This window comes from Macaca nemestrina, chromosome 6, assembly GCF_043159975.1.
Source record: "Macaca nemestrina isolate mMacNem1 chromosome 6, mMacNem.hap1, whole genome shotgun sequence".
NCBI lineage: Eukaryota > Metazoa > Chordata > Mammalia > Primates > Cercopithecidae > Macaca > Macaca nemestrina.
The window spans coordinates 135,400,226-135,427,599 of NC_092130.1; the positions used below are offsets into that span (position 1 = coordinate 135,400,226).

Here is a 27,374-nt window from a genome sequence, read left to right on the forward strand (position 1 = left end):
ACTTAATTTTCTCCCTGGAGAGGCCAAAAAAGCCTTTCCTGAGGAAGCAACATTTGAGTACGAATAAGGTCATCGGTCAGAAAATGAATAGGATGGAAGGTAGTATACCAGGAAAGAATAGCATGTAAACAAATGCAGACTCTGATCAACTATCTTAAAGGGTACTATGACAAGTTTTGTTTGCCTTAAGCTTGGAATACCTAGGAAGGGTGAGAGATGAGAATAAAATGGTAGTACAGAGACCACATCACAAAGGGCCTTTAATGCCAGGCCAAGAATATGAGCTTCATAAAGATTTCTTGAATATCTAGTGAAAGTTCAAGCAGGAGATCATATGATTAGGTTTGAATTGTAAAATGATCATTCTGGATGCCAAGTGGACCATGTTTTCAAGGAAAGCAAGGCTGAATGTGAGGTAAATTAAGTTTTTGAAAAAATAATGATAGACACAAATCAATTTATGAATTAAATTCAGTAATGGCAGTCCAACATAATTTTATGAATTGGAGAGGGACTTGTGAAAGTGATTTCAAATTTATCTTGGAATACAAATATGTGAAGCTCAAACATGCAGTTAATGGATTTGAGTTATATAAATACTTTCAATGTTATATAACTCCAAGTCAAATGATTGAAGAAAATATACATTGTAAGATAAACGTTCATGGTTCAACAGGAGGGATAAGACAACACATGTGGGCTTTCTGTTGCTCTTGAGTCCAAAGCAATTAAAGAATCAAAGTGAGTAAAGGAATACATCTATAACACAAAAGTGAACAAGTTCAGGGAACTCTTTAAGACAGAGCAATACATAAAACTTTTCAAGAACTGAAAGACAAGGGAAGGAAGAATGCAGACTGACAGAAGGAGATAAAATCACACTCGGAGATATGCTACAACTGAGTCTGCAAAAGAAATGGGAGCCAATCTGTACAGTGGAATCTTTGAAACATTTGGAGTTGGAGTCAGAAGTTTTATAATGGAGAATGTAATTGAGCAATAGCTCAGAATATTGGAAGGAATTTTAATTTAAGGTCAGCCCTATACCTCCATGAATCATCACCCATTTCTTGCCTCCCACCCATTGAACAAATGTATAGATTTTGGGCCATTTTTATTTATCTTAATGTAAAGCTCTTTATCTTTTCACTAAAAAAATTAAACCTATGTTTGGGGAAAGATATAGTTTCAATAAATGCTTGAAGGAATGGAGTCAAGTCTTTAAGTATCTGGGAGAACATTATTTTCATTCTAGAATTCTGTATCCAGACAAGGTGTTATTAAATAGATAAGACAGAAAGATATTATCAAATATGTGCCTACTCGTCTAACCAGTCTCCCACTTAAATAAAACTATAAACTGAGACAGAGTGAGGAAATTACATAATAATGTTAAAGAACACAACAATTATGATAGCTCTCCAGTAGGTCTAGAGAAAAATGAGTGCTGATTAAAGTAAGTGAGAGATCTCTAGAAAAGTAAGGGTTCGTGTGGTTTAGTGAGGATGTGGAAGGTGATGTCTTAAGCAATGGTGAACCTGGTGCCTAATATTACTTTCTGCACATAGCAAATACTTAATAGATGGTTTCAGTGATAAGAAAAATCAAACTTATACAAATAAGGCTTATTACTTTTAAGGATGCTTCCACATAGATTAATTCAATAAACTTTTGACAATTCAGATAGTTAAGTATTTTTGTCACTTAAGATGATCTATCAAGTATCTAGATGTACTATTATTACCTGAATTGATGGAGCATTATGATGCCTTCCTTCTGGAAGGTATTCAACTAGTGAATCTAAAATCATGCCAATTTCCAATAGATCAAATCTTACTCAATTGTTTCTTGGGGTGCTAGAAAATTTGCCAATGCTTCCTTATTTTTTAAGGTTTAGTTTCTTTTGGGGGAGTCTTGCACTAATATGTTTTTATCTTTTATTAAGTTCAATCAAATAGAAGAATGCATGGTTTGTTCACAAAGAACTGTAGTGCAATATTATTGGCTTAATACCAAAATCATGTACTTACTGATTTCTTTTGGAAGGTATATGCCAAGACAGCAAACCAATACCTCTGTTTCTTCCAGAGCATCTCTGACACAAACCCACTCAAATAAATTAATATTCTGCACTTGACTGGCTTACCTGGCCAGAATAACAAAATGTTGTGCCAATGCATGATGCAACTCTGATGACCAATGCTTAAAAAATTATGAATAAGCATTGTTTTCATCTTAACAGTTTTTTCAAAAGCCTGTTTTTGTTTCTGTTATCTCCCCTATAGATTTTACCTATTAAATGGTGCAGTAAGCGAGTTGGCACATAACTTTTTAGACTTAAAATGATGAGGGGAGACAGGGATATTAAAGACGTTGTGCAATTTGTGCCAGTGTAAGGCTCACTCTCATTTCTTTTAGTGGAAGAACCAAAGCGGAGTTAATAGAATATTGCTAGTTTGTCTGTTAGTTTGCTGTTTCACCATCTTTCTCAACATTCACTCACATACACACACACACAAACACACACACACACACACGCCCATTTATAATTAGTATTATATTTATACATTATATACTAATTATAATTAGCATTTATTAGTATTTTTAATTGTGTATAAATACACAAATATAAATAACTACAATATTTAATTGTAGTTCTTACACAATAAAAAGAACATTGCATTTTTAAATTTAAAGTTGATATTTTATTTTGAATTCTCAGGATAAATTTTAGAAAAAACTTCAGAAAATAATAGTAATATTTAATCAAATCAATATATTAGTGCTGACTTACATCTGGAAATTAAGTGTATATAGTAAACACCAAATAATCTTCAGACAAACGTCATTGAAATGAGGTTCAAAGATCCATCATAAGATATGTAGTTATCACCTCATTTAAATATGTCAGTGGTTGCACAATTTGTAAATATCGTCTACATTTGCAGACATTTGAAATTTGTAATAGAGGAATAGACAATGATCTTACATTGTTTAATTTTAGTTTTTTTTTTTAGAGTATTAATCCATTGAAATTTCTTCTTAGTGGGGTCATTTCCAATATTCATTCATAATTTGATTTTCCCATCACTTAAGCTGCTTTTAAAAGTAAATTAAGCATATGAGGTTATGCTTGCTCTTTCATTTTTCCTGGGCATGGTACAATAAATAAATGTTCTGACCTGTCACATGGTCATCATGAAAGTTGAAAAGATGTACTTCTTTTCCTAAGGAACTTAAGAATTATAAAGATTTGGGTAGATTCAGTTAAAAACAATAACCTATCATATTAAAATAGGTGATATTTTAAATATGACTATAATATTAAAATATAACTATACCAAAATGTCACCTATCAAAATATTTTTGTTTCTTTTTTGACCTATTCCAAGTTGTCAGCTGCTGTTGACTTGAAATTTGAAAAAAAAAATGATTAAAATTAATAGAAATAGTTCAGCTCAGTTAGATACTTATTAGTACTGACCCCTTTATACAAATTGATTGTTATTTGAATAACTACTATAGGAAGAAAAACATTTGTTGAGCATGATGCCACCAGGCATTATGTTTGACAGCTTTCAAAGTTTATACTTTTACAGTTTACATTATACCCATTTCCTGTCATCGTTTCTTACTAAAAATGTTCAAAGGATTCATATTGTAAGTTTCCCATTTTTCATATTTCTCTTAGTAATACATTATCTCTGATTATTCTGAGACTGTTAAAGCTAAATAAATAACAAGTTTCCATTAAAAACACTTTTTCATAAATGTTTTAAATAGATGAAATTAAAATTCTATGCAAAAAATATGTATGCATAGAAATGGCTGGTATATCATATATCATATAGCAGCAAAAAAAAAAAGAAAGAAAGAAACATATAGAAATTCTAAGTAATAGCCAAGGTAAAATAGAGTTGAAAAGGCAGTTAAGAAACATGAAAGGTTTTTAAAAAATAACTAAAATGCCTGAAATTGCTTTCTTTTTATTTTATGCAAACGTATATGTTTACTAAAGGAATATGTGGATTAAAATAACATATACGGCTATACTTTATTTTACAACTCATGATTGATAAAGAATACATTCTGTTCTATAACTACTTCTATGAGAAATATAGTTGTTATGAAAAGTACTGTTTTGTTTACTGCAGTCATGTAATGAGACATATATTTCTCTAATGTTTCAATGATATCATATCTGTGCCCATTCAAAAAGATTTCTCAGAAGAAAGATATTTCTCAAAAGAAAGATATTTCAGGCTGACTTTCTTTTCCCAAATGGTGTATCAAAAAACTTCTTAAGTTTTGATACACCATTTGGGAAAAGAAAGTCAGCCTGAAATATCTTCACATTTTCCTCATAGATGGGTTGGTTTGAGACTCAGAGGCCCCGAGTAGCTACGACACATCTGTCCTTCTGGAAATCAAATTTTGCTTTGTGCCTCCTGGTAATATGTACATGTAGCCATGAAAAGAAATCTGTTTTACCCTGTAGGGCAGGTCAGCTCTCTCTGTGTCTCAAAGTTCCCATGAGTTGTATTTGAGAAACTAAACAGAGAAGACTAAAAAGAGGGGAAAAAAGAATTAGGAAAATACCTAGGAAGTGAAGATTCTTTTTCAATTAAAATGTTTTTTTAGGAATTGAGAGATTTTATTGTTTTTAAATCTTTGGGGATAAGTCTAGCATAGATGAAGTTAATGATTCTGAAGAAAAGTAGTTAAGTAAAATTAGGTCAATTTGATATTGCCACCATAGCCAAGCACATAAGCAGTAGGTTTATATTATGGATGTCTTAAGTGGCGCAATCTCATCTCACTGCAAGCTCTGCCTCCCGGGTTCATGCCTTTCTCCTGCCTCAGCCTCCCGAGTAGCTGGGACTACTAGAATTTTTTTTTTTTTTTTTTTTTTTTTTTTTTTTTTTTTTTTTTTTTTGTATTTTTAGTAGAGACAGGGTTTCACCGTGTTAGCCAGGATGGTCTCAATCTCCTGATCTCGTGATCTGCCCACCTCGGCCTCTCAAAGTGCTGGGATTATAGGCTTGAGCCACCACTCCCGGCTTAAGTTCTCTTTTTAAATTTTATTTTTATATTAATCAATTTGTTCTACATTTTACAAAGTGTCTATCCACAACTGTTAGGGAATAGGTCTGGTTTTTACCACAGGTTAAGGAGGTCTGAATTGAGTGGGTTTCTGGAAAGACTGATCAGATTAATAATCTAAAAGTTAGTAAGGACTCGTTAGGAATAAAAGATACATCTGTTAAGACTGGGAAAAAACAAATAAGAAAATTACAAATATATATTTGCTTGAGGGTATGGTGGTCAAAGTTGGTGGAATTCAACTGTAAGAGTATCTCCTTTGGAAAAGATAAATCTTTAAGCTGAAACTGAACAAGATAGTCAGGGGCTTTTGGGAAGTGGAAAGAGAGAATGGGATGATGTTAGGAATAGGGAAATGGATAGACCATTGCTGAGGGCCTCAACTAAGGTTGCTATCCTTTAAAAAAATTAAAGTAAGTACAAGCTACACAGTTTGCTCTTCAGTAATCTTCCCAAGCTTAGGTACAGAAGGTGGTGGTTGTGATTAATCAGAAGTTGACATTTTTTTCAGAGAAAATGCAGTGCAAAAGGACAGAGCCCTTAATAAATGGAGATGTGTGGCACGTGGACATTGGGAGGTTGTTTGATGCCAGAAATGAGCAAAATTATGAGTAGTGTAGGCAAATAGAATGAATATTAAGAAAATAAATTTTTTATATAGCTTGACAAATAATGTGTGACGGTGTCAGAGGGCAGTGAGGAAATGAGGGCACTCACATCAGAACCTAAGACATTGGGGTTTGAAAGAAGTGAACAAACTTTGAGAAAGCTACCAGAAAAGTTGTGTCTTTGGTGAGGGGAAGGAGGTGGGAAGAATCTTAAGTCTCAGGAAAAGCAGAGAAATAGAGAAAGCATTTCATGAGGTGGCTGAGAGTATTTGATAGTTAATTGGTTGTGTAGGAGGAGTTTTGGAAGGAATAGTGGAAAGAAGAATCCAAGTGAAAAGCACCCAAGAGCATGAGAATGGGACAATACTTGGAGGAGGCTGAAGAGTGGATTATTGCTTTTAGACTATGGACAGAAGCTGATAGTTTTGAGATGTCCAGATGGTTGACCTTTTAAATGTTAAAGTATTCTCAGTCCGAATAAAATCCTAGTTAAAACGGGGACTGATAAGATTCATCCAATGACTGCAGTCATTGGTCAGTGTTAAAAGAGATTACTGTGAAGAGTGTTATTCTCTCATATGAAGTAAAACCTTCTACACTTTGCACCTAAAGCATGGAAAGATGACCTGAATGACTTTCAGGGCAAGAATTGCAGAAGTATAATAGGGCTTTTAAAGTATTTATTTTACCATTGATTAGGACGATCACATATTGAGCCCTGAATATATGTTAGCAGTAAAACTGAATCTGAGTATCTATTTTTTTTTTTTTATTTTGTGTCAGGATGGTATGTTTATACTCCATCTAAAAACTATAAGTCGTGCAGGTGCCAATTTATAAAGAGAAACAGAAGAATCCAACCTTGTTTTACACCTTTTTAAAAACAATGTTCTGTGTCAAGAGAGCCATTTTTGGCCCATTTTCTTAATCTTACTTTGATACTTATGAAGGTATATTAAGAAGTCTTGAATCAATATTAAGATCACACAAAGTAGCCCAGATCCCAGTCTGTAAAGTCAAAGACTAAAGACAGTTTAATACACAATATAAGAAGTCTTCAATTATTTTTGATAGTGTTTTGGTTAAGGAAAACAAAGTAGAACAAATAATTAAGCATAATTAAGGTCACTAGTTTTATATACAAGCTATTAGATTGAAAGACTGATGAATCCAGTTCATCAAGAAATAATATGGAAGCATTTTAAAAGAATTCAGCTTATTTATGGATATCTGTTGTATAGTGCAGTTTAGAATGACCTTTTAAAAACAGGATGAAATAAACATTGCTCCTGGGAAAATATTACAAAAAATTACCCTTATGATGAACAATTCTGCAAATATTAGGGTAGAATTTGGGATTCTTACTTAAAATATCGTAGAGCATTTTTCAGTTTTAGAAAGTTAATTAGTTATCTTGTCTGGAAGTATTGGACTCCAACTAGATAAAATTCTAAAACTATAATATAAAAAAAGTTCAATGAGAATTTGTGACCAGATCTTTCCTCTTATTAAGGTCACATGAACAGCACAATGTCCTGAGCTGAACAAATGTAAAGCACAGTGTCTTCCAAATATATTGTTCATAGTCTAGATATGGTAGAAATAAGATTAAAGAGTTGTTTAAAAACTTTTTTTTTTTTTTTTTTTTTTGGCGTCAAAGTCTTGCTGTGTCACCCAGGATGGAGTGCAGTGGCACAATCTCGACTAACTGCAACCTCCACCTCCCGGGTTCAAGCAATTCTCCTACCTCAGCCTTCTGAGTAGCTGGGACTACAGGCGCCCACCACCACACCCGGCTAATTTTTGCATTTTTGGTAGAAACAAGGGTTCACCACATTGGCCAGGCTGGTCTTGAACTCCTGACCTTGTGACCTGCCTGCCTCGGCCTCCCAAAGTGCTAGGATTACAGGCGTGAGCCCCCGCACCTGGCCGAAAAACTTATTTTAATTACATTTTTTTTCAGTTGACTCCTATAAATGCCCCTTGAAAGTAACTTGAAAGTGTATTGCTAGTCAGTGAAAAGAGCCTTTCTTTCTGTTACCTCAGCCCTGAGCCCTCAAGTCAGGTTTCAAGTCAGATTACTTAGAAGATGGAAAATAATAATGAAGATTTTTTTTGTTTGTTTAATCCCATTGTTTAAGATACAGAAGCAAAGCGTTATACTCTTAACACCATAAAAGGTTATTTATGTTATTAAACCCTTTCAACTCTCTCATTCATTCAGTTAGTAACGGTTTACTGAGTGTCATTCATGGTGCCATTTTGCAAACAGTCAAGTTTTCATGCAGTAGCACCAAGACAATTGATTGATATGGAAATTTATTACTTAAGAATGTCCACCCTATAGATGAAGAAAAACTGAAAATATTAATCAATAGTGTTAGCCATTTGATTAGTACGGTGAATGAAGTCACATTTAGATTTATCCTACAAGCTGTCCTTATTAATAATAAGTTGTGGCTATGCATAAGTTAGATCAGATGCTTCCTTCTTTGGTTAACCTGACTATCTACAGATGTGTGAGCTCCATAAGGAAGTAGACTTCTCATTCCAGATCTTTCTGGAGTAAAGTTTTAACAGAGCCATTAATCTCAGTATTCAGGTCATACGTAATGATTATACCTGCCAGAGTATCTTAGTTATAAGGGTTCAAAAGACAATGAGATCGGGCTGAGATAATGCACACATTCACGTATTCATAACAAGTAATATTATATACTTTATATATGCTCTTTTATCAGTTAGATAATAAAGATGAAGGTATATGGGTTTGATTAGTTGAAATTTGCCTCTGCTATTAACCAATGTAAAAATACCCAACTTGTTTGTACCTTCTCCAAAGTTAAATTTTGGGATAGCTCCGAAGGTGATATCGATTTTGAACACATAATATTAATGTCCATAAGGGAGACTGTTTATAAAATTAATTATGTGAGCTCTTATTGAGTACTCCAAAAATTACAGAGTTACTGTATGAAACTAGTACTAGCTAACATTATGGAATTGGGAATGACTATTTGGTAACAGATAGGCTTGAATCTAGGCATTATCTTATTCATGGAATCTTGTTCATGGAAATACATAGTAGCAAAACAAAAAATGTTTCTAATGTGTTATCACTGATGTGATAACCCCATTAACTTCCTCAATGAAAATAGTGGTCCTGTTTCTCTGGAGAACATTTTAGAGATATTAGGGTTTTCTTAAAGGAATTTGATAACTTAGCATATTATTTTATCTTAATTATCTCTTAAGAGCCCATGAAAAGAATCTAATTTCCCAAAAGGAGGTAGAAAATGCAAAATCAAACAAAAACCCCAGTCAGCTCTACTAAGAATGGATGCTAGTTCTCTAGACCATTCCATACTCCACTCTAAAGCCTGATAATTGAATCATGGCCGCTGCCTGTATACTTACAATTTGTAGATTTTGTCATATTTTCAGATAGATATTAGTTGCTTCAAATAATTGGGCTGAAAGGTGATATGTTTCCTGGTTTTTCCAGAACTTTATGTTCTGCAACTTAACACTATTTCCCCGCAAAACATAGTCTCTACCCATAAGACATCTTGAATCATTTCCTCAGGAAATATTAAGATATAAATATAAATTCTGTTACTAAACAACAACAAAAAAATCTAAGTCTATGATGACTTTTTCCAACTTTATCAGTAAAAGCTTTTTTTAATTGGTTTAGTATATAATTTTAATAAGAAATTATTGATGAAATTGTTAGTAGAGTTTCTATTTATGTATTCAGTGACCAAGAAATATCAGAGGGAATAATATCAAAAAGATGTTTCTGTGGGTTTTCCAAATTTAAAACCAAAATAAAAAGTAGCTTACAGAAAAATAAAATTCTTAATGCTACAAAAGAAGTTGTGTGTATAGCTGTCTGAATATCAAAATCTGTGATCTGTTGCTGTTAAAATCTAGAACCACCAACTTTCTTTTTAAAAAGTATTCAGAACAGTGTGTATATTCCCAGGAAAAATAATCTTTTTGCTCACTATAATTCCTACCTCAAAAAGATTGTTTAAAGAAAGAATTAATGCTCGTAGAAAAATATCAAACTGAAAAACATTTAATTAAAGACAGATTTGGTTATTTTATAAAAGCAAAATCACAGATACCCTGTCATTTTAACTCTGTGTAGTTCTGTATGTGTATTTTAAGAATTATAGATGTTTTCTTACAGATATATCATTTCTAAAACCAAACGTAGTTTTTTGTTTTCTTTACATTTTTTGGATAATTTTTCAATACAAGTTTGCCTTGTTACTTCAAAAACACACCATTCTTTTGGTGATTCATACAAAAAGTGATTCTAAATATCTGAAGTTATTGTGTGTATATGTACTTTCTTATATTTAATTGTATTTATTAATGCAGTAATTCTTTAACAATTATAACAAAACTTAATTCTACAATGTAGGTCTGCTCCCAAGTGGGTTTTGCTATTCTAGACTAGGTAAAATATAAGTAGAAACTATTTTAGCAGTCAGTTAGAGAGTACAATAAACTGCTAAAGAAAGGACTCACATTCTGAATCTATTTCTTGTAAATTCTAGAAAAAAATGAATAGTTACAGATGTAAAGATGCATATTTGTTTCGATTTGTAAAATTTTGATGGATTATGTTGATTTGTCACGATGTTTGGGTTTTCTGAAATAATCTAACCTACCATATTGAATTTCATGAAAATACAATCAGTGTGACTGAAAAGTAAAGCGTGTACCATAAAAATACAAAAAGTTTATGGAAACAGTTACGATTTTTAAAAGTGTTACACGATTGTTTTTAAATCAAATCCAGGTAGCCTTTATCTCAAAGGCTTCTATTTATGTTCAGTATCCACAATTAAAGAAATATCTCCACTCACATAGCTATACTTCAACCATAACTTATTATAAGTATTACTTCATATTTTGCAGCTGAACTCCTTTAGCATATGATTTTCAGCCCTTGCGTATTTTCTTTGTCTTTCAACAAATCTATTAATATAACAAGGGATGAGAAGCACAGTAGAAGTTACCCATCATTTTAGCTTTGCTAAAATATGCAAAAGAACAATAAAGAAAAACTTCTGGCAATATCGATGTTCTTTAATACATACATTTATATATTCATGCTATCTCTGTTGTTCATGAAACATAGTTGGCTTTAATATTCATAAAGTGGAGTGTCAACCTTATTGTAAAAATAAAGAAATGTAATCTGTTTCTATTTCTGCAAGTTATTCCCATATTTTTATTAAATCAATACTTACACTACATAACATCAATTCCTACTATCAGTAGTATGCTTGATTTTTCTAAAAAATTGATTATAAGAATTGATTTTATATTTTGGTCAACAGATATTCCACATGACGTATGATCTTGCCAGTGCAGTGGTGAGAATTTTTAATCTCATCGGCATGATGCTGCTCCTGTGTCACTGGGATGGTTGTCTTCAGTTCTTAGTACCACTACTGCAGGACTTCCCACCAGATTGCTGGGTGTCTTTAAATGAAATGGTTGTAAGTAATTTGTATTGTTTTACACTCTGACTTTTCAACGTTGTGCCAAAACCTTTTAAGTAATTATGTTACAATGATCTGATTTCTCCTCTATAAATATTTACAGACAACTTGATTTTGCTTCTATGAATATAAAATCAGATGTTATGTTTGTGGGGGGTGGTTACAACTAAATTTTACCTATTGACTATGTTCCTGAGTACGTATATGTTACAACATCTACTTTCATATATTTTATTCTGTGTATACTGAGGCATATCTTATTTCAAAGGTACAATCACAAAATATGACCATGGCACAGCATTCTTTCAAAAATGCCTGTGGCTTAGAATAACTCCTTATTTCGTCAACATTTTAAAGCATTCATTATGTTCAAGACATACACTTTTAGGGATTGTAAAACATGCAAAGGTAGGTACATCAGCATAGATATAGATTAAATATGTATGAAGTGAAGTGAAGTTTCAGATACTTACTTTTTGCTAGGGAAAATAAGGAAAACTTCGTGGAAAAGGTAGGCTTTAAACTTACCTCTGAAAGATATGTAAATATTTAAAAATCTACAAAATATAAATTTGATTTAAATAGCTAGGTATATTCCTATGTAATTTTAAGAAGATATGTTTTGATCTATGTAGCGCAACACTCAACACTCGCAAAAGAATTAAAAGAACTGTGAATATTTTAGTAGATATATCTATAAATCTCTCTCTATATATTTATACACACTCACGCATGTGTTCACAAATATTTGTTCTTTTTGTGTAAGTTCCCATATTTTCTTCCTGCATTACATTTTAATTACATTTTTACTTAATAAAACATTGTTTAACTGTGAATAGCCCTCTTTGATATGTGACATTTTATGGTACTTTAATTTTATGAGATTTTTACACTTTTCCCTTAGGTATAAATCAGATACTCTCTTTTTTCAAACTGTTCTACTATTGATTTCTTGGCTTATTTTTGTAGAAATGACATGGACACCGAAGATTCCTAATGATTGTAGCACAGGCTTTCTATTTGGGAAAAAAAAAAAAAAAAAAGGCGGTTTACATTGAAAGTTATGATGCATTGTCTTCTTTTCTTCCTTTTCTGTCTTCTTCCCTATTTTTCTCCTTCCTTCCTTCCTTCCTTCCTTCCTTCCTTCCTTCCTTCGTTCCTTCTTTCCTTCCTTCCTTCCTGTTTCTTTCTACCTTTTCTATGCTTTCATTGATATTTGGCCTGATATTTATTATATTTACTTAGATCTCACCTTCATTAATTTTGCTTGTATATCACTAAATCACAGAGAGCTTTCCTGACCACCTTATCTTTTATATTATTCCACTGGTTTATATGTTAATAATAAAGGCATTTAGCAACACACACACAGATACACACACACACACATACACACACACACACACACACAAAGAGAGAGAGAGAGACATACACTCTTATTTGTTATTTATATTTTTCTGTGTTCCCCACACGAGAATGTAATGTCTGTTCTCGTCTGTCCTTTATTTCCAGTGGTGTCTTGGTTTATTTTGTGCTGCTATAATAGAATACTACGGACTGAGTAATTTATAAAAACAGAAATTTATTTCTCACTGCTCTGGAGCCTGGAGAGTCCATGATGAAGGTGCCAGCAGGTTCAATTTCTCTATCTAAGATGACACCATGCTGCTATGTCCTCCAGAGAAGAAAAATCTATCCTTCACATGGCAGAAGGTGGAAAGACAGGAACACACTTCTGAAAGCCTTCTTTAATCCATTTATGAGAGCAAAGCAATCATGACCTAAACACCTTTATTAGGCCCCACCTCCCAACATTGTTGTATTTTGGATTAAGCTTCTAACACATGAATTTTGGGAGTCACATTCAGACCATAGAAAGTGCCTAGAATAGTACCTGACACATTAATTTGTTGTGATTTAGTCACTTATCATTGAAAGTTTATTTGAGAAATATTCTATATGGTAGTTTCAATAACTAAATAACAAAGTAAGCAGTAGTTTGTTTAGCTCATTTTTCAAACCTGTGATGTCTACTTGATTATAGATCTGTCACTTTACTTATCTTTGAAGGAGTAAAGTATATGGAAAAATAGTAATAATGATATTTTTCAGTAGAAGAAAAGGCAATAGCTCTATAGTCTGGCTACTGACTGAGAGGATAGTATAAAAACATTAGCACTACTGCCAAAAGATGATTCATTGGCACCAACCAATATTTAATTTGGTAAAAATTTATTATTTTACATTTTTCCTATGTGTCTTTCAGAAAAATACCAATTATCATCATAGAAATAGTAAAATAACTATTTTGGAATGTCTATAAAGTACGTATGGTAGTATAATTATAAGGCAATATACTATTTAATATATCTGATGATAATGCATTTATTGAAAAAAATTCTGGATTATTTTTCTTTAACATGTCTATATGTGCTCAAATGTGTGTGTTGGTGTGTGTGTGGTATGTGTGTGTAGTATGTTTATTCCAACATAGCCCAACCTTCCACTTTTTTTTATATCCTGACATTATACAAAATATCCTTCCAGAATTTGCAATTCACTTCTTGGCTTTTTTTTTTTTTTGGCTGCAGACTTACATATGAAATTGGTTTTTATTTTCTTTTGTGCTTATTTAACATTATTTCCATGTGTAACTCTAATGTAGAGAGAAGGAAACCATCATGTATGTTCAAATATAAAAGCCATAACTTATTTTATTATTTTTTGAGATGGGGTCTTGCTATGTTGCCAAGACTGGTCTTAAACTCCTGGCCTCAAGTGATGCTCCCACCTTGGCCTCCCAATGTGCTGGGATTACAGGCATGAGCCATCATGCCTGGCCTAATTTATATTGTGTATAATAGCGATGCGAAGGAAATAACCATAAAAAAAGACCATTTTTGAATCAACAGAGAATCCTTATAATATCATTTGACCTTGAAGATACTGTTTTCCATTCTAAAGCTATGGAGTTCTGGTAAATCGTTTATTGCAATAACAAAAAGCAAAGTATATTTATGCACAAAGAGTTATAATGGAAAAGTGAAAATCCGATATAAAAACAAAAGCACCCTGCATTTATTTAACACTTAATATATACAAAACTCTGTGCTTTGAAGGATGCTATCTTATTTGGTCCACACAGCAACTGAATGAGGTAAACATTATTTTGCCCCACTGTTTGGTTAGGAAAACTAAAGTTTTTAGAAGTTAAATGAATAGTCAGTGTCACACAGCTAGATTATAGAACTAAGAGTAGAATGCTTACATATCTGACTCCGTAATTTCTACTCTAAACCATGTTGGAAGGTTTTGTGCAGCATACATTATAAAGAACAGTTAAGGAAGGTAGTAATAAAGAGACAAAACGTATTAGTTAAAGCACTCCAATTGCAGTAGAAAATCACGTTAAAATTAACGTTTGAGCTCTGACACTAAAAAGTGGCAAGATTGATCTTTTGTGAGATGTAGAAAACCAAAATCAAGTTGCAAAATCAAAAAATTAAGAAAGCCAGGTCAAGATATATGCAGGAATGTACTAGTCTGTCTTGGGTTTGGGCTTGACAAACATGCTATGACATTAGACTCTGATTCTAAATTATTTATGATAAAGATTAGTGGGTCTAACAAATTCTTTATGTTTATTATTTCTTCTTCATTGCTTCCTTCCATCACTAAATGAGTTTTATTCTTAAATATTAATTAGTATATATTTATATCCTCCTTACCTGTATCTGCATTTATACCCATGCTTTTATCTGTATCCCACTAGCTAGATGAGGAGAAACTCAAAGTCAATGCTGTAATTATACTATATCTGTAACTGTAGTGTTGATAATTTGTTTAATATATCTATTCCTATAATTCCATAAAAGTAGGTTCAGTTCCTCTCAGTGAATTCCTTTGCAATCTTGCTATATTGCTCATTAAAGTTTTTATTCAAATATTATTTTTAAAAATTCAATCACTAACCATCCTGGGTGCTATGGTTTAAATGTATCCTTCCAACTTCATGTGTTGAAAACCTAATCCCCACTGCAGAAGTGTTGGGATGCAAGGTCTAGTAAGAGGTGATTACACAAAGAGCAAACTGACCTCATGAACAGATTAAAATTGTTATTGGAGAAGGGGGTTAGTTATAAAAATAAGTTCGGCTATCTCCAGCTCACTTTCACATGTGATTGCTGGCCCTTTCACCCTTCTTTCCTTATGCTATGGTAAGGGACAGCCCAAAGGCTCTCACCACATGAAACTTTAAAAGACCTTGGGTATCCCAGCCTCCAGGACCGTGAGCTAAATAAATTTCTGTTCATTATAAATTACCCATCTGTGGTATTTTGTTATAACAACGGAAAGTGAACTAAAAGTGCAGGCTACTTAAATTTACCAGGAAGGAGATACTAACTAGCAAAACACAACATGAACAGGAAGTAGCTTTGCTTTGTGTTTATATTATTTGTTTTTGTTTCATTCAAGAAATAAGTCTGAATTATAGAATTCTAACTGAATGAAAATCTTGGATATGGCAGATAATTGCTTTCTAATAAGATTAGTTTAATCCCATGACATTTTGTGACTATGTGTTTAGGTATACAACACTAAAATTACATTAAATCATTATAAACGAGATTGGGAGTAATGGTTTTTTGTTAAAATTACAAGTATGAAATATTCATTTTAAGAATATAAGAAAATAAATGATGCTTGTTAACTTGCATATTAATTTTGAACTGAATCTCAAATATCTGATATAACCTAGGGAATGACTTTATAGAACAGATAAAGAAGGATTTTCAGCTAAACAGTACATTCCTAGAGCAATCTTTCTTTAATTAAAGTCTATAGGTTTACTGTCAGGGAGTCCATGTTTCCTACTAGCAATCTTATAAATGTTTGGTTACATGTTAGTAATAATTTTGAAGGTTTTAACATAGCATGTTATGAATTTAGGATTATCTGAATGTCATACATATGGAATCTGGATATGCTTTTGTAGTTGGAGCATGTTGTGTCATGAGATGTTACATCAAATAATTCTGGTTTATGAGCATAACAAATAAATGATGCATTTATACCAATTGAAGGATTAATAACATATTAAATCCTGTACAACATTTTAACCATTGTCAAAATGAAGAAAAACTTGGATAACCGAATTAGTCATTCCATAGCACTCAGTTGTAGAATACTGTATAAAATCACACAATCTACAAAAACTGGCATTACAGCATTACATTTACATTGTATGCACCTACCTGGTTTTAGCAAAACAGCATTACTCATCACAGTAAATTTACATTAAGATGTATTTGTTGATTCGTTATTTTGTTAGTATTTGATTTGTAAAATTATGTTTGTTTTAGTTTTATACTTGTATTTATTTGAGTAACATTATGATCAAAATAATTTAACCCAACTCAAGGGTATTTCATTGTAATGATTCATTTGTTGTGATTTGAAGGAATCTGTGCACTATTTAATTTTCATAAGTGCTATTCTACAGGGTAGGCAATTGGTCTTTCGTGTATCTGCATCCTAGACAGCTCCTATACCAACTTTGCATGTATTGCTAAGTAAAATATTATTTATAATCAAAATGGTTATTATCAGCAGCATTTTAAAAATATGTGCAAACTGATTATTCAATTATCCATTTAAGTGTTCTTCCTTGGACAGTTTTTGTTTTAATGATTTGTACATCTCAAGTTATTTTTTTCAAAGATAACTAATCAATCACTTGACCATACTCTAAATTACTGAATTTAGAACTTATGGACATACTCTAAATTACTGAAGTCGAAATTAATAAGCCTTACATTCTCTTCATATCTATAGATATATTAATTTCCAAAAAGTTAAGATGCATGAACCAATCTATCAATATCAGAGAAAAAAAAATGATGTAAAAAGTATCTGTAATGGTCTAATTAGTAAAATTTTATATGGAGAGAAAAAGAGATTCCATTGGAAAATCTAGGTTACTCTATTTTACTTTTATTTGAAACAATGTGACAGGGACACTTACTAACAACCAAATAGCCACCTGCTTTCCATATTTTCTAGCTGCCTTTCAGTTAGATGGGTGCCTGTCTGTGCTATTAATTAATAGTTAGTGACCTATAAATAGCAGTATATTTCACTTACAGGTATAAGCATTGAAAAGCTGCTATACTGCCCTCAACTCTTTTTTTTTTTTTTCTTTTTTGAGTTCCAGAAACGTGTCTTAATTTGAAGCTCACACATAACATAGCGTATCCTAACTCATTTGTACAGAAACATAGGGGGTGAAATTGGCAGAATTAAATTTAAAGAAATACATATCAGAATTGCCTCAACCACTAAATCATCTGATTTTATACAAGTCACTTGACTTTCTTGTACTTAGCTTCTTAACTATGAATTGTGTATATTATTTATTTTTTCATTTAAATGATCTATGGAGTATTTCTTTGTTCCAGACATTATTTTAGGCACTGAACACATGGTAGAGGATGAAACAAAGTCCCTGCCCTCATTAGGCTTACATTCTAACATGCTTTTATTCAAACTATTTTTTCTGGATACTGAAAACTATATAAAACTTCACAAAATGTAAGCTCAACAATGAATACATTTGTAATCCAGTGAAATGGTAAATTATATGACATATCTATTAATAGGAATTTGAATTGAGAGCTCTGAAATGTTAACACTGCCCAAACAGCATGGGTCAAGTGCTGGTGAATTACTCCAAAGTGTGTTCCCTTGAAAATGAAGCCATGCAAGCCTATTTTCTCTCCCTAATTTAGATACCCAGAGAGTACAGCCTTTTTTCTAATTCACCCATTGGTGTTCTAGTAGTAGCCCTCTGTGGATTGAAATAAAATCTATGAAAAACCGAGGACCAGTGACACACAAAATAGAGAGACATTCTTTTCAAGTAGTATTACTTGGCTTTAGATCAGGAACCTTCAACAGAGTGGGGAATCAAGATACTTCAGGCACTTCTAGCTCAAAAACTATAATCACCCCAATAAATGTGTGCTGACTGGGCAGAGTAGAGAGAGCTACTTATTGATATTTTATGTAAATGATTTGGGGGAAAAAAGCATTAAGAATTATTCATATGTAAGCTCTCATATACAATTAGAATATATAAACCTATTGGGAGGCCGAGACCGGCGGATCACGAGGTCAGGAGATCGAGACCATCCTGGCTAACACGGTGAAACCCCGTCTCTACTAAAAATACAAAAAAACTAGCTGGGCGTAGTGGCGGGCGCCTGTAGTCCCAGCTACTCGGGAGGCTGAGGCAGGAGAATGACGTGAACCCGGGAGGCGGAGCTTGCAGTGAGCCGAGATCGCGCCACCGCACTCCAGCCTGGGCGACTGAGCAAGACTCCGTCTCAAAAAAGAAAAAAAAAAAAAAAAAGAATATATAAACCTAGATAATTATTTTATCTATTGCTATTCTATCGACTATTTAAGGGCAAAATTAAAATAGATTCACTTTTTGTTTACAGAGCCCATTTAACTACTTAGGTAATAACTGATTGACATAGCCAAAGTAATATGACGAAGAAATGGGCTAAAAAATATCTTAATTAAAAATATATCTCCCCTCTCTTGAGGTTCAGTAATCTATTTTGGATTTGAATTTCTATGGCTTAGAAATTGTATTATTCTGATAGTATTAATGCTTTTTAAAAAATAGAATGTACTGCCATAACAGAAGGTTATTTTTTTGTTTGTTTGTTTTGTTTTGTTTTAAGACCTAACAAAGGGTGACTAATTTGCTGACAAGTCACTGTAGCTCTACTGGAAAAAGAAAATGCCTTCGTAGTTCCTATGAGTTATAATAATAAAGTAGGTCAGCAGCCTGCTGAGTGTTGCAGTTCTCCTTTGCGGTCCTGTCTCTGCCTATTAGCAAAGTCTGCCTGGCAACTGCTCTCTATTGGATAGAAACATGACCTCATCACAAAAGGGAAAGAGTTCACATAGTGTGTTCTTCCTTCTCAGATGTGAATTCTTTTACGGGAAAGACATAAGGAAATCAACTCTAATCTGATATTTTGTTTTCAAATAAATATGTATTTCAGAAAATTTTAAATTGAGCTATAATTTCATCATAGAGAGGGATACGGGATATTGATGAGATTATATATTGGCTATGTTGACCTTGAGTTGCTTCAGCAGTGGAAGAGCAAGCCTTAAGTTTCAAACATGTTTTTTGTTCCCTCTTACATAGACTGGCTCTTAAATTTTAAGCAATAAATAGCAGAAGAAGCACTATTCATGAAATTACCTTATCTAACAAGTGGCACCTGATAAAGTTGAAGAAAAAAACATATTTTGCTGTCTAATATTTCCTCCAAAATGATTAATTTGCTAGACTTAGTTCTCCGTTATATCCATGCTATTCTAAATGTTGTTGAGACTTTCACAAATATAGTATTCATGTATGTATAACACATTATCTCACCTATTTTGAAGGAAATAAATAAAAATACATTCACTACCATTTTAAAGAGTCTGAAACAGAGAATTGTTTTTCCATTTTCATAAAGCCAGAGACAGTATGGTAGCTGGTTATAAAATCTGTATTTCCCCTTGGATTAAGGATGAACCCACCATACCATTCTACTTCATGAGCCCCAGATAACTTCATCTTTTATAAACCATTGCCAATTTAAATAGAAACCAACTATGAATTGGCTGCAATGCTGGAAGAGCTCAGAATATATATGAAAAATATGTGAAAAGTCATTGTGTTTTGTATGTGTGTGTTGGGTTTTAGGGTTTTTCCTTTTACTACTGTCATAAATTCAAAAAAATCTGGCAAAGAAAAGCAACTATAATATCTTGCTTTTTCTAAACTTCTCATATATTTACATTTCACATAAAAATATTGTTTTAAATTCATGCAGATTGAAATAAGATAGTAATAATGCCTTCAATCTGGAAATCAATGGAATAGCAGACTAATGGTTTCTACTCTATTATTCAACTCACAGATATATGGATGTCAGGCAATTAATATGAACGTTCTCTCTTTCCAGAGAGTTCAAGGTTATCATTATCTGTTTAAAAAGAAGAGACTTACATAGACTTGAATTATGTAAGCTGAGTTGCTTATTTTCAGATAATTTTCAAGACAGGATTATATAGTTGCTTCCCATAATGGAAGGCTCTCCACACTTTGCTCTTTTTCTGTTCCATCTCATTTTTATCCCTTCTGCTTTATACCCCAGTCTAATTATGCTACTCTAGAGATATATGACAGAATCAGAAATGACATGAAGAAAGCCATGTGATAAATGTGGAATATAAGAAAGGATAGGAGGGACACATTTTGAAACCTAACATGAACATTTTCGTAACCCCTTTTTTTTTTTTTTTTTTTTTTTTTTTTTTTGAGACGGAGTCTCAGGCTGTTGCCCAGGCTGAAGTGCAGTGGCGAGATCTCGGCTCACTGCAAGCTCCGCCTCCCGGGTTCCTGCCATTCTCCTGCCTCAGCCTCCTGAGTAGCTGGGACTACAGGCGCCCGCCACCGCGCCCGGCTAATTTTTTGTATTTTTAGTAGAGACGGGGTTTCACTGTGGTCTCGATCTCCTGACCTTGTGATCCGCCCGCCTCGGCCTCCCAAAGTGCTGGGATTACAGGCTTGAGCCACCGCGCCCGGCCCGTAACCCCATTTTATACCCCATCATTTTTTAGAAGTGTTTGTTGTTTTTAGAGACGTAATTTATTCTGGAGTAATGAGTAATGTCTATGATGAATTTGGCTGATAAACCTTTAACTTATTTCAACTATTATATATATGTATTCTTATAGTGTATCAACCACTGTAAACAACTTATTAAATGAGATCTTAAAATATATAATAGACTAATTGGCCCATTTTCTTTAAACTTTGAGGGTCTAGACATAGGGCCATTATGATTAACATTTAAATACTCTTTTAGGGAACAACAGACAGTGAGGCCTACTTGAGGGTGGAGGGTGAGAGGAGGGAGATAATAGAAAAACTACCTATTGGGTACTCTACTTATTATCTTATATACCCCATCATTTTTGAGAAGTGTTTGTTGTTTTTAGAGATGTAGTTTATTCTGGGTACTATGCTTATTACCTGTGAGACCAAAAAAAAAAAAAAAAAAAAATCTCTGTATCAAACTCCTGTGACATAAAATTTTCCTGTATAGAAAACCTGCATATGTACTCCGGAACCTAAAATAAAAGCAAAAAAAACAAAACAAAAAAACAAAACTAAATACTCTTCTAGTATTTCCTAGCTACGTGCCTCAGAAAAACAGCTGCAATCCAAATAAGAGTTAATCAATACCTGGTTCTGTTCTACATCCAATATCTTATACTTTATGCATAGAGAAATAGGCACACCTAGCTGTGTACTGTTACCATTTATTCTCATGCATAAGCTTGGTAATGATAAAAATTGTGTAGGGAAAGTTTGGAATTTACCATAATATCTTTGTAATTTACAAAAAAACAAGTAGCAGTGAATCACAATATATTCTCTATACTCCAATAGCGTTTTCATGAGCATATCATAAAGTCATTTAAAATGGTCTCTAATTATATTCTAAAGATAGCATATATATTATTTAAAATATCTACTTATAATGTCCATCAAAGCAAATGATGTGTATTTAAAGATCACTGTGTGCTACCCTTTGCTACTGTGATCAATGTGATAATCTAAAATCCTGATTCCTACAACATAGGGAAGGGCTTCTAGTGGAAAAATACTGAATTTTAACAACATACAAAATGTGGATATAATTGAATTTGACCTTCTTAATTTTCCAGAAACTATATTTTTGTCCTTTGGGTGCCTTTTCAGATTTTTTTAATTGATGTTTTGTTTTTCCTAAGGTCAGCTACTTATTCACTTTTTAAAAAAAGATTTTTACTGAGTTCAATGAAATCATAATGTAATAGAAAAAGATATTTCAATGGTGGGCATTTTTTTTTTTTTAATTATACTTTAAGTTCTAGGGTACATGTGCACAGCATGCAGGTTTGTTACATATGTATACATGTGCCATGTTGGTGTGCTGCACCCATTAACTCGTCATTTACATTAGGAGTATCTCCTAATGCTATCCCTCCCCTCTCCCTGCTCCCCACAATACTCCCCGGTGTGTGATGTTCCCTTTCCTGTGTCCAAGTGATCTCATTGTTCAATTCCCACCTATGAGTGAGAACATGTGGTGTTTGGTTTTCTGTCCTTGCGATAGTTTGCTGAGAATGATGATTTCCAGCTGCATCCATGTCCCTACAAAGGACACGAACTCATCCTTTTTTATGGCTGCATAGTATTCCATGGTGTATATGTGCCACACTTTCTTAATCCAGTCTGTCACTGATGGACATTTGGGTTGATTCCAAGTCTTTGATATTGTGAATAGTGCCAGAATAAACATACGTGTGCATGTGTCTTTATAGCAGCATGATTTATAATCCTTTGGATATAAACCCAGTAATGGAATGGCTGGGTCAAATGGTATTTCTAGTTCTGGATCCTCAAGGAATCACAACTCTGTTTTCCACAATGGTTGAACTAGTTTACAGTCCCACCAACAATGTAAAACTGTTCCTATTTCTCCACATCCTCTCCAGCACCTGTTGTTTCCTGAATTTTTAATGATTGCCATTCTAACTGGTGTGAGATGGTATCTCACTGTGGTTTTGATTTGCATTTGTCTGATGGCCAGTGATGATGAGAATTTTTTCATGGGTCTGTTGGCTGTGTGAATGTCTTCTTTTGAGAAGTGTCTGGTCATATCCTTTGCCCACTTTTTGATGGAGTTGTTTGTTTTTTTTTTTCTTGTAAATTTGTTTGGGTTCTTTGTAGGTTCTGGATATTAGCCCTTTGTCAGATGAGTAGATTGCAAAAATTTTCTCCCATTCTGTAGGTTGCCTGTTCACTCTGATGGTAGTTTCCTTTGCTGTGCATAAGCTCTTTAGTTTAATTAGATCCCATTTGTCAATTTTAGATTCTGTTGCTATTGCTTTTGGTGTTTTAGACATGAAGTCCTTGCCCATGCCTATGTCCTGAATGGTATTCCCTAGGTTTTCTTCTAGGGTTTTTATGGTTTAGGTCTAACATTTAAGTCTCTAATCCATCTTGAATTAATTTTCGTATAAGGAGTAAGGAAAGGATCCAGTTTCAGCTTTCTACTTATGGCTAGCCAATTTTCCCAGCACCATTTATTAAATAGGGAATCCTTTCCCCATTTCTTGTTTCTCTCAGGTTTGTCAAAGATCACATGGCTGTAGATGTGTGGTATTATTTCTGAGGGCTCTTTTCTGTTCCATTGGTCTATATCTCTGTTTGGTACCAGTACCATGCTGTTTTGGTTACTGTAGCCTTGTAGTATAGTTTGAAGTCAGGTAGCGTGATGCCTCCAGCTTTGTTCATTTGACATAGGATTGTCTTGGCAATGTGGGGTCTTTTTTGGTTCCATATAAACTTTAAAGCAGTTTTTTTTCCAATTCTGTGAGGACAATCATTGGTAGCTTAATGGGGGTGGCATTGAATCTATAAATTACCTTGGGCAGTGTGGCCATTTTCATGATATTGATTCTTCCTATCCATGAGTATGGTATGTTCTTCCATTTGGTTGTGTCCTCTTTTATTTCACTGAGCAGTGGTTTGTAGTTCTCCTTGAAGAAGTTCTTTACATCCCTTGTAAGTTGGACTCCTAGGTATTTTATTCTCTTTAAAGCTATTGTGAATGGGAGTTCATTCATGATTTGGCTCTCTGTTTGTCTGTTACTGGTGTATAAGAATGCTTGTGATTTTTGCACATTAATTTTGTATCCTGAGACTTTGCTGAATTTGCTTATCAGTTTAAGGAGATTTTGGGCTGAGACAATGGGGTTTTCTAAATATACAATCATGTCATCTGCAAACAGGGACAATTTGACTTCTTCTTTTCCTAACTGAATACCCTTGATTTCTTTCTCTTGCCTGATTGCCCTAGCCAGAACGTCCAACACTATGTTGAATAGGAGTGGTGAGAGAGGGCATTGTCTTGTGCCAGTTTTCAGAGGGAATGCTTCCAGTTTTTGCCCATTCAGTATGATATTGGCTGTGGGTTTGTCATAATAGCTCTTATTATTTTGAGATACATTCCATCAATACCGAATTTATTGGGAGTTTTTAGCATGAATGGCTGTTGAATTTTGTCAAAGGCCTTTTCTTCATTTATTGAGATAATCATGTGGTTTTTGTCTTTGGTTCTGTTTACATGCTGGATTGTGTTTACTGATTTGCATATGTTGCACCAGCCTTGCATCCCAGGGATGAAGCTCACTTGGTCAGGATGGGTAAACTTCTTGATGTGCTGCTGGATTCAGTTTGCTAGTATTTTATTGAGGATTTTTGCATCGATGTTCATCAGGGATATTGGTCTAAAATTCTCTTTTTTTTGTTGTGTCTCTGCCTGGCTTTGGTATCAGATGATGTTGGCCTCATAAAATGAGTTAGGGAGGATTCCCTCTTTTTCTATTGATTGTAGTAGTTTCAGAAGGAATGGTACCAGCTCCTCCTTGTACCTCTGGTAGAATTCGGCTGTGAAGCCGTCTGATCCTGGACTTTTTTTGGTTGGTAGGCTATTAATTATTGCCTCAATTTCAGAGCCTGCTATTGATCTATTCAGGGATTCAACTCCTTCCTGGTTTAGTCTTGGGAGAGTGTAAGTGTCCAGGATATTATCCATTTCTTCTAGATTTTCTAGTTTATTTGCATAGAGGTGTTTATAGTATTCTCTGATGGTAGTTTGTATTTCTGTGGGGTCGGTGGTGATATCCCCTTTATCATTTGTTATTGTGTCTATTTGATTCTTCTCTCTTTTCTTCTTTATTCATCTTGCCAGCGGTCTATCAATTTTGTTGATCTTTTCAAAAAACCAGCTCCTGGATTCATTGATTTTTTGGAGGGTTTTGTGTGTCTCTATCTCCTTCACTTCTGCTCTGATTTTAGTTATTTCTTGCCTTCTGCTAGCTTTTGAATGTGTTTGCTCTTGCTTCTCTAGTTCTTTTAATTGTGATGTTACGGTGTCAATTTTAGATCTTCCCAGCTTTCCCTTGTGTGCATTTAGTGCTATAAATTTCCCTCTACACACTGCTTTAAATGTGTCCCAGAGATTCTGGTATGTTGTATCTTTGTTCTCATTGATTTCAAAGAGCATCTTTATTTCCGCTTCCATTTCGTTATGTACCCATTAGTCACTCAGGAACAGGTTGTTCAGTTTCCACGTGGTTGAGCGGTTTTGATTGAGTTTCTTAGTCCTGATTTCTACTTTGATTGCACTGTGGTCTGAGAGACAGTTTGGTATAATTTCTGTTCTTTTACGTTTGCTGAGGAGTGCTTTACTTCCAACTATGTGGTCAGTTTTGAAATGAGTTTGATGTGGTGCTGAGAAGAATGTATATTATGTTTATTCGGGGTGGAGAGTTCTGTAGATGTCTATTAGGTCCACTTGGTGCAGAGTTTAGTTCAATTCCTGGATATCCTTGTTAACTTTGTGTCTCATTGATCTGTCTAATGTTGACAGTGGGGTGTTGAAGTCTCCCATTATTATTGTATGGGAGTCTAAGTCTCTTTGTAAGTCTCTAAGGACTTGCTTTATGAATCTGGGTGCTCCTGTATTGGGTGCATATATATTTAAGATAGTTAGCTCTTCCTAATGAATTGATCCCTTTGCCATTATGTAATGACCTTCTTGTCTCTTTTGATCTTTGATGGCTTAAAGTCTGTTTTGTCAGAGAGTAGTATTGCAACCCCTGCTTTTTTGTGTTTTCCATTTGCTTGGTAGATCTTCCTCCGTCCCTGTATTTTGAGCCTATGTGTGTCTCTGCATGTGCGATGGGCCTCCTGAATACAGCAAACTGATGGGTCTCGACTCTTTATCCAATTTGCCAGTCTGTGTCTTTTAATTGGACCATTTAGTCCATTTACATTTAAGGTTAATATTGTTATGTGTGAACTTGATCCTGTCGTTATGATATTAGCTGGTTATTTTGCTCATTAGTTGATCCAGTTTCTTCCTAGCATCGATGGTCTTTATATTTTGGCATGTTTTTGCAATGACTGGTACTGGTTATTGCTTTCCATGTTTAGTGCTTCCTTCAGGATCTCTTGTAGGGCAGGCCTGGTGGTGACCAAATCTCTAAGCATTTGCTTGTCTCTAAAGGATTCTATTTCTCCTTCACTTACGAAACTTAGTTTGGCTGGATATGAAATTCTGGGTTTAAAATTCTTTTCTTTAAAAATGTTGAATATTGGCCCCCACTCTCTTCTGGCTTGTAGAGTTTCTGCCGAGGGATCCACTGTTAGTCTGATGGGCTTCCCTTGTGGGTAACCCGACCTTTCTCTCTGGCTACCCTTAATATTTTTTCCTTCATTTTAACTTTGGTGAATCTGACAATTATGTGTCTTGGAGTTGCTCTTCTCGAGGAGTATCTTCGTGGCATTCTCTGTGTTTCCTGAATTTGATTGTTGGCCTGCCTTACTAGGTTGGGGAATTTCTCCTGTATGATATCCAGCAGAGTGTTTTCCAACTTGGTTCCATTTTCCCCGTCACTTTCAGACACAACAATCAGACATAGATTTGGTCTTTTCACGTAATCCCATATTTCTTGGAGGCTTTGTTCATTTATTTTTACTCTTTTTTCTCTACATTTCTCTTTTCACTTCATTTCATTCATTTGATCTTCAATCACTGATACTCTTTCTTCCAGTTGACTGAATCAGTTACTGAAGCTTGTGCATTTGTCCTGTAGTTCTCATGTTATGATTTTCATCTCTATCAGTTCGTTTATGGTCTTCTCTGCATTGATGGTTCTACTTATCCATTCTTCCATTCTTTTTTCAAGGTTTTTAGTTTCTTTGCTCTGGGAATGTAGTTCCACCTTTAGCTCTGAGAAGTTTGATTGACGGAAGCCTTCTTCTCTCAACTCGTCAAAGTCATTCTCTGTCCAGCTTTGTTCCATTGCTGGCGATGAGGTGTGTTCCTTTGGAGGGGGAGATGCGCTCTGATTTTTTGTATTTCCAGCTTTTCTGCACTGCTTTTTCCCCATCTTTGTGATTTTATCTGCCTTTGGTCTTTGATGTTGGTGACGTACTGAT

General features: G+C 33.9%; 1 protein-coding gene across 1 annotated transcript in view; it reads left to right on the plus strand.

Annotated features, from left to right (window-relative positions):
- The window catches only part of LOC105487501 (hyperpolarization activated cyclic nucleotide gated potassium channel 1), a 440,263-nt gene that overhangs the window by 232,347 nt on the left and 180,542 nt on the right, over nt 1-27,374 (plus strand). Inside the window, exon 3 of the mRNA XM_011750962.3 lies at nt 11,072-11,233. Within this exon, the coding sequence (XP_011749264.1) occupies nt 11,072-11,233 (162 nt within the window). The remainder of the gene's footprint in view (nt 1-11,071; nt 11,234-27,374) is intronic.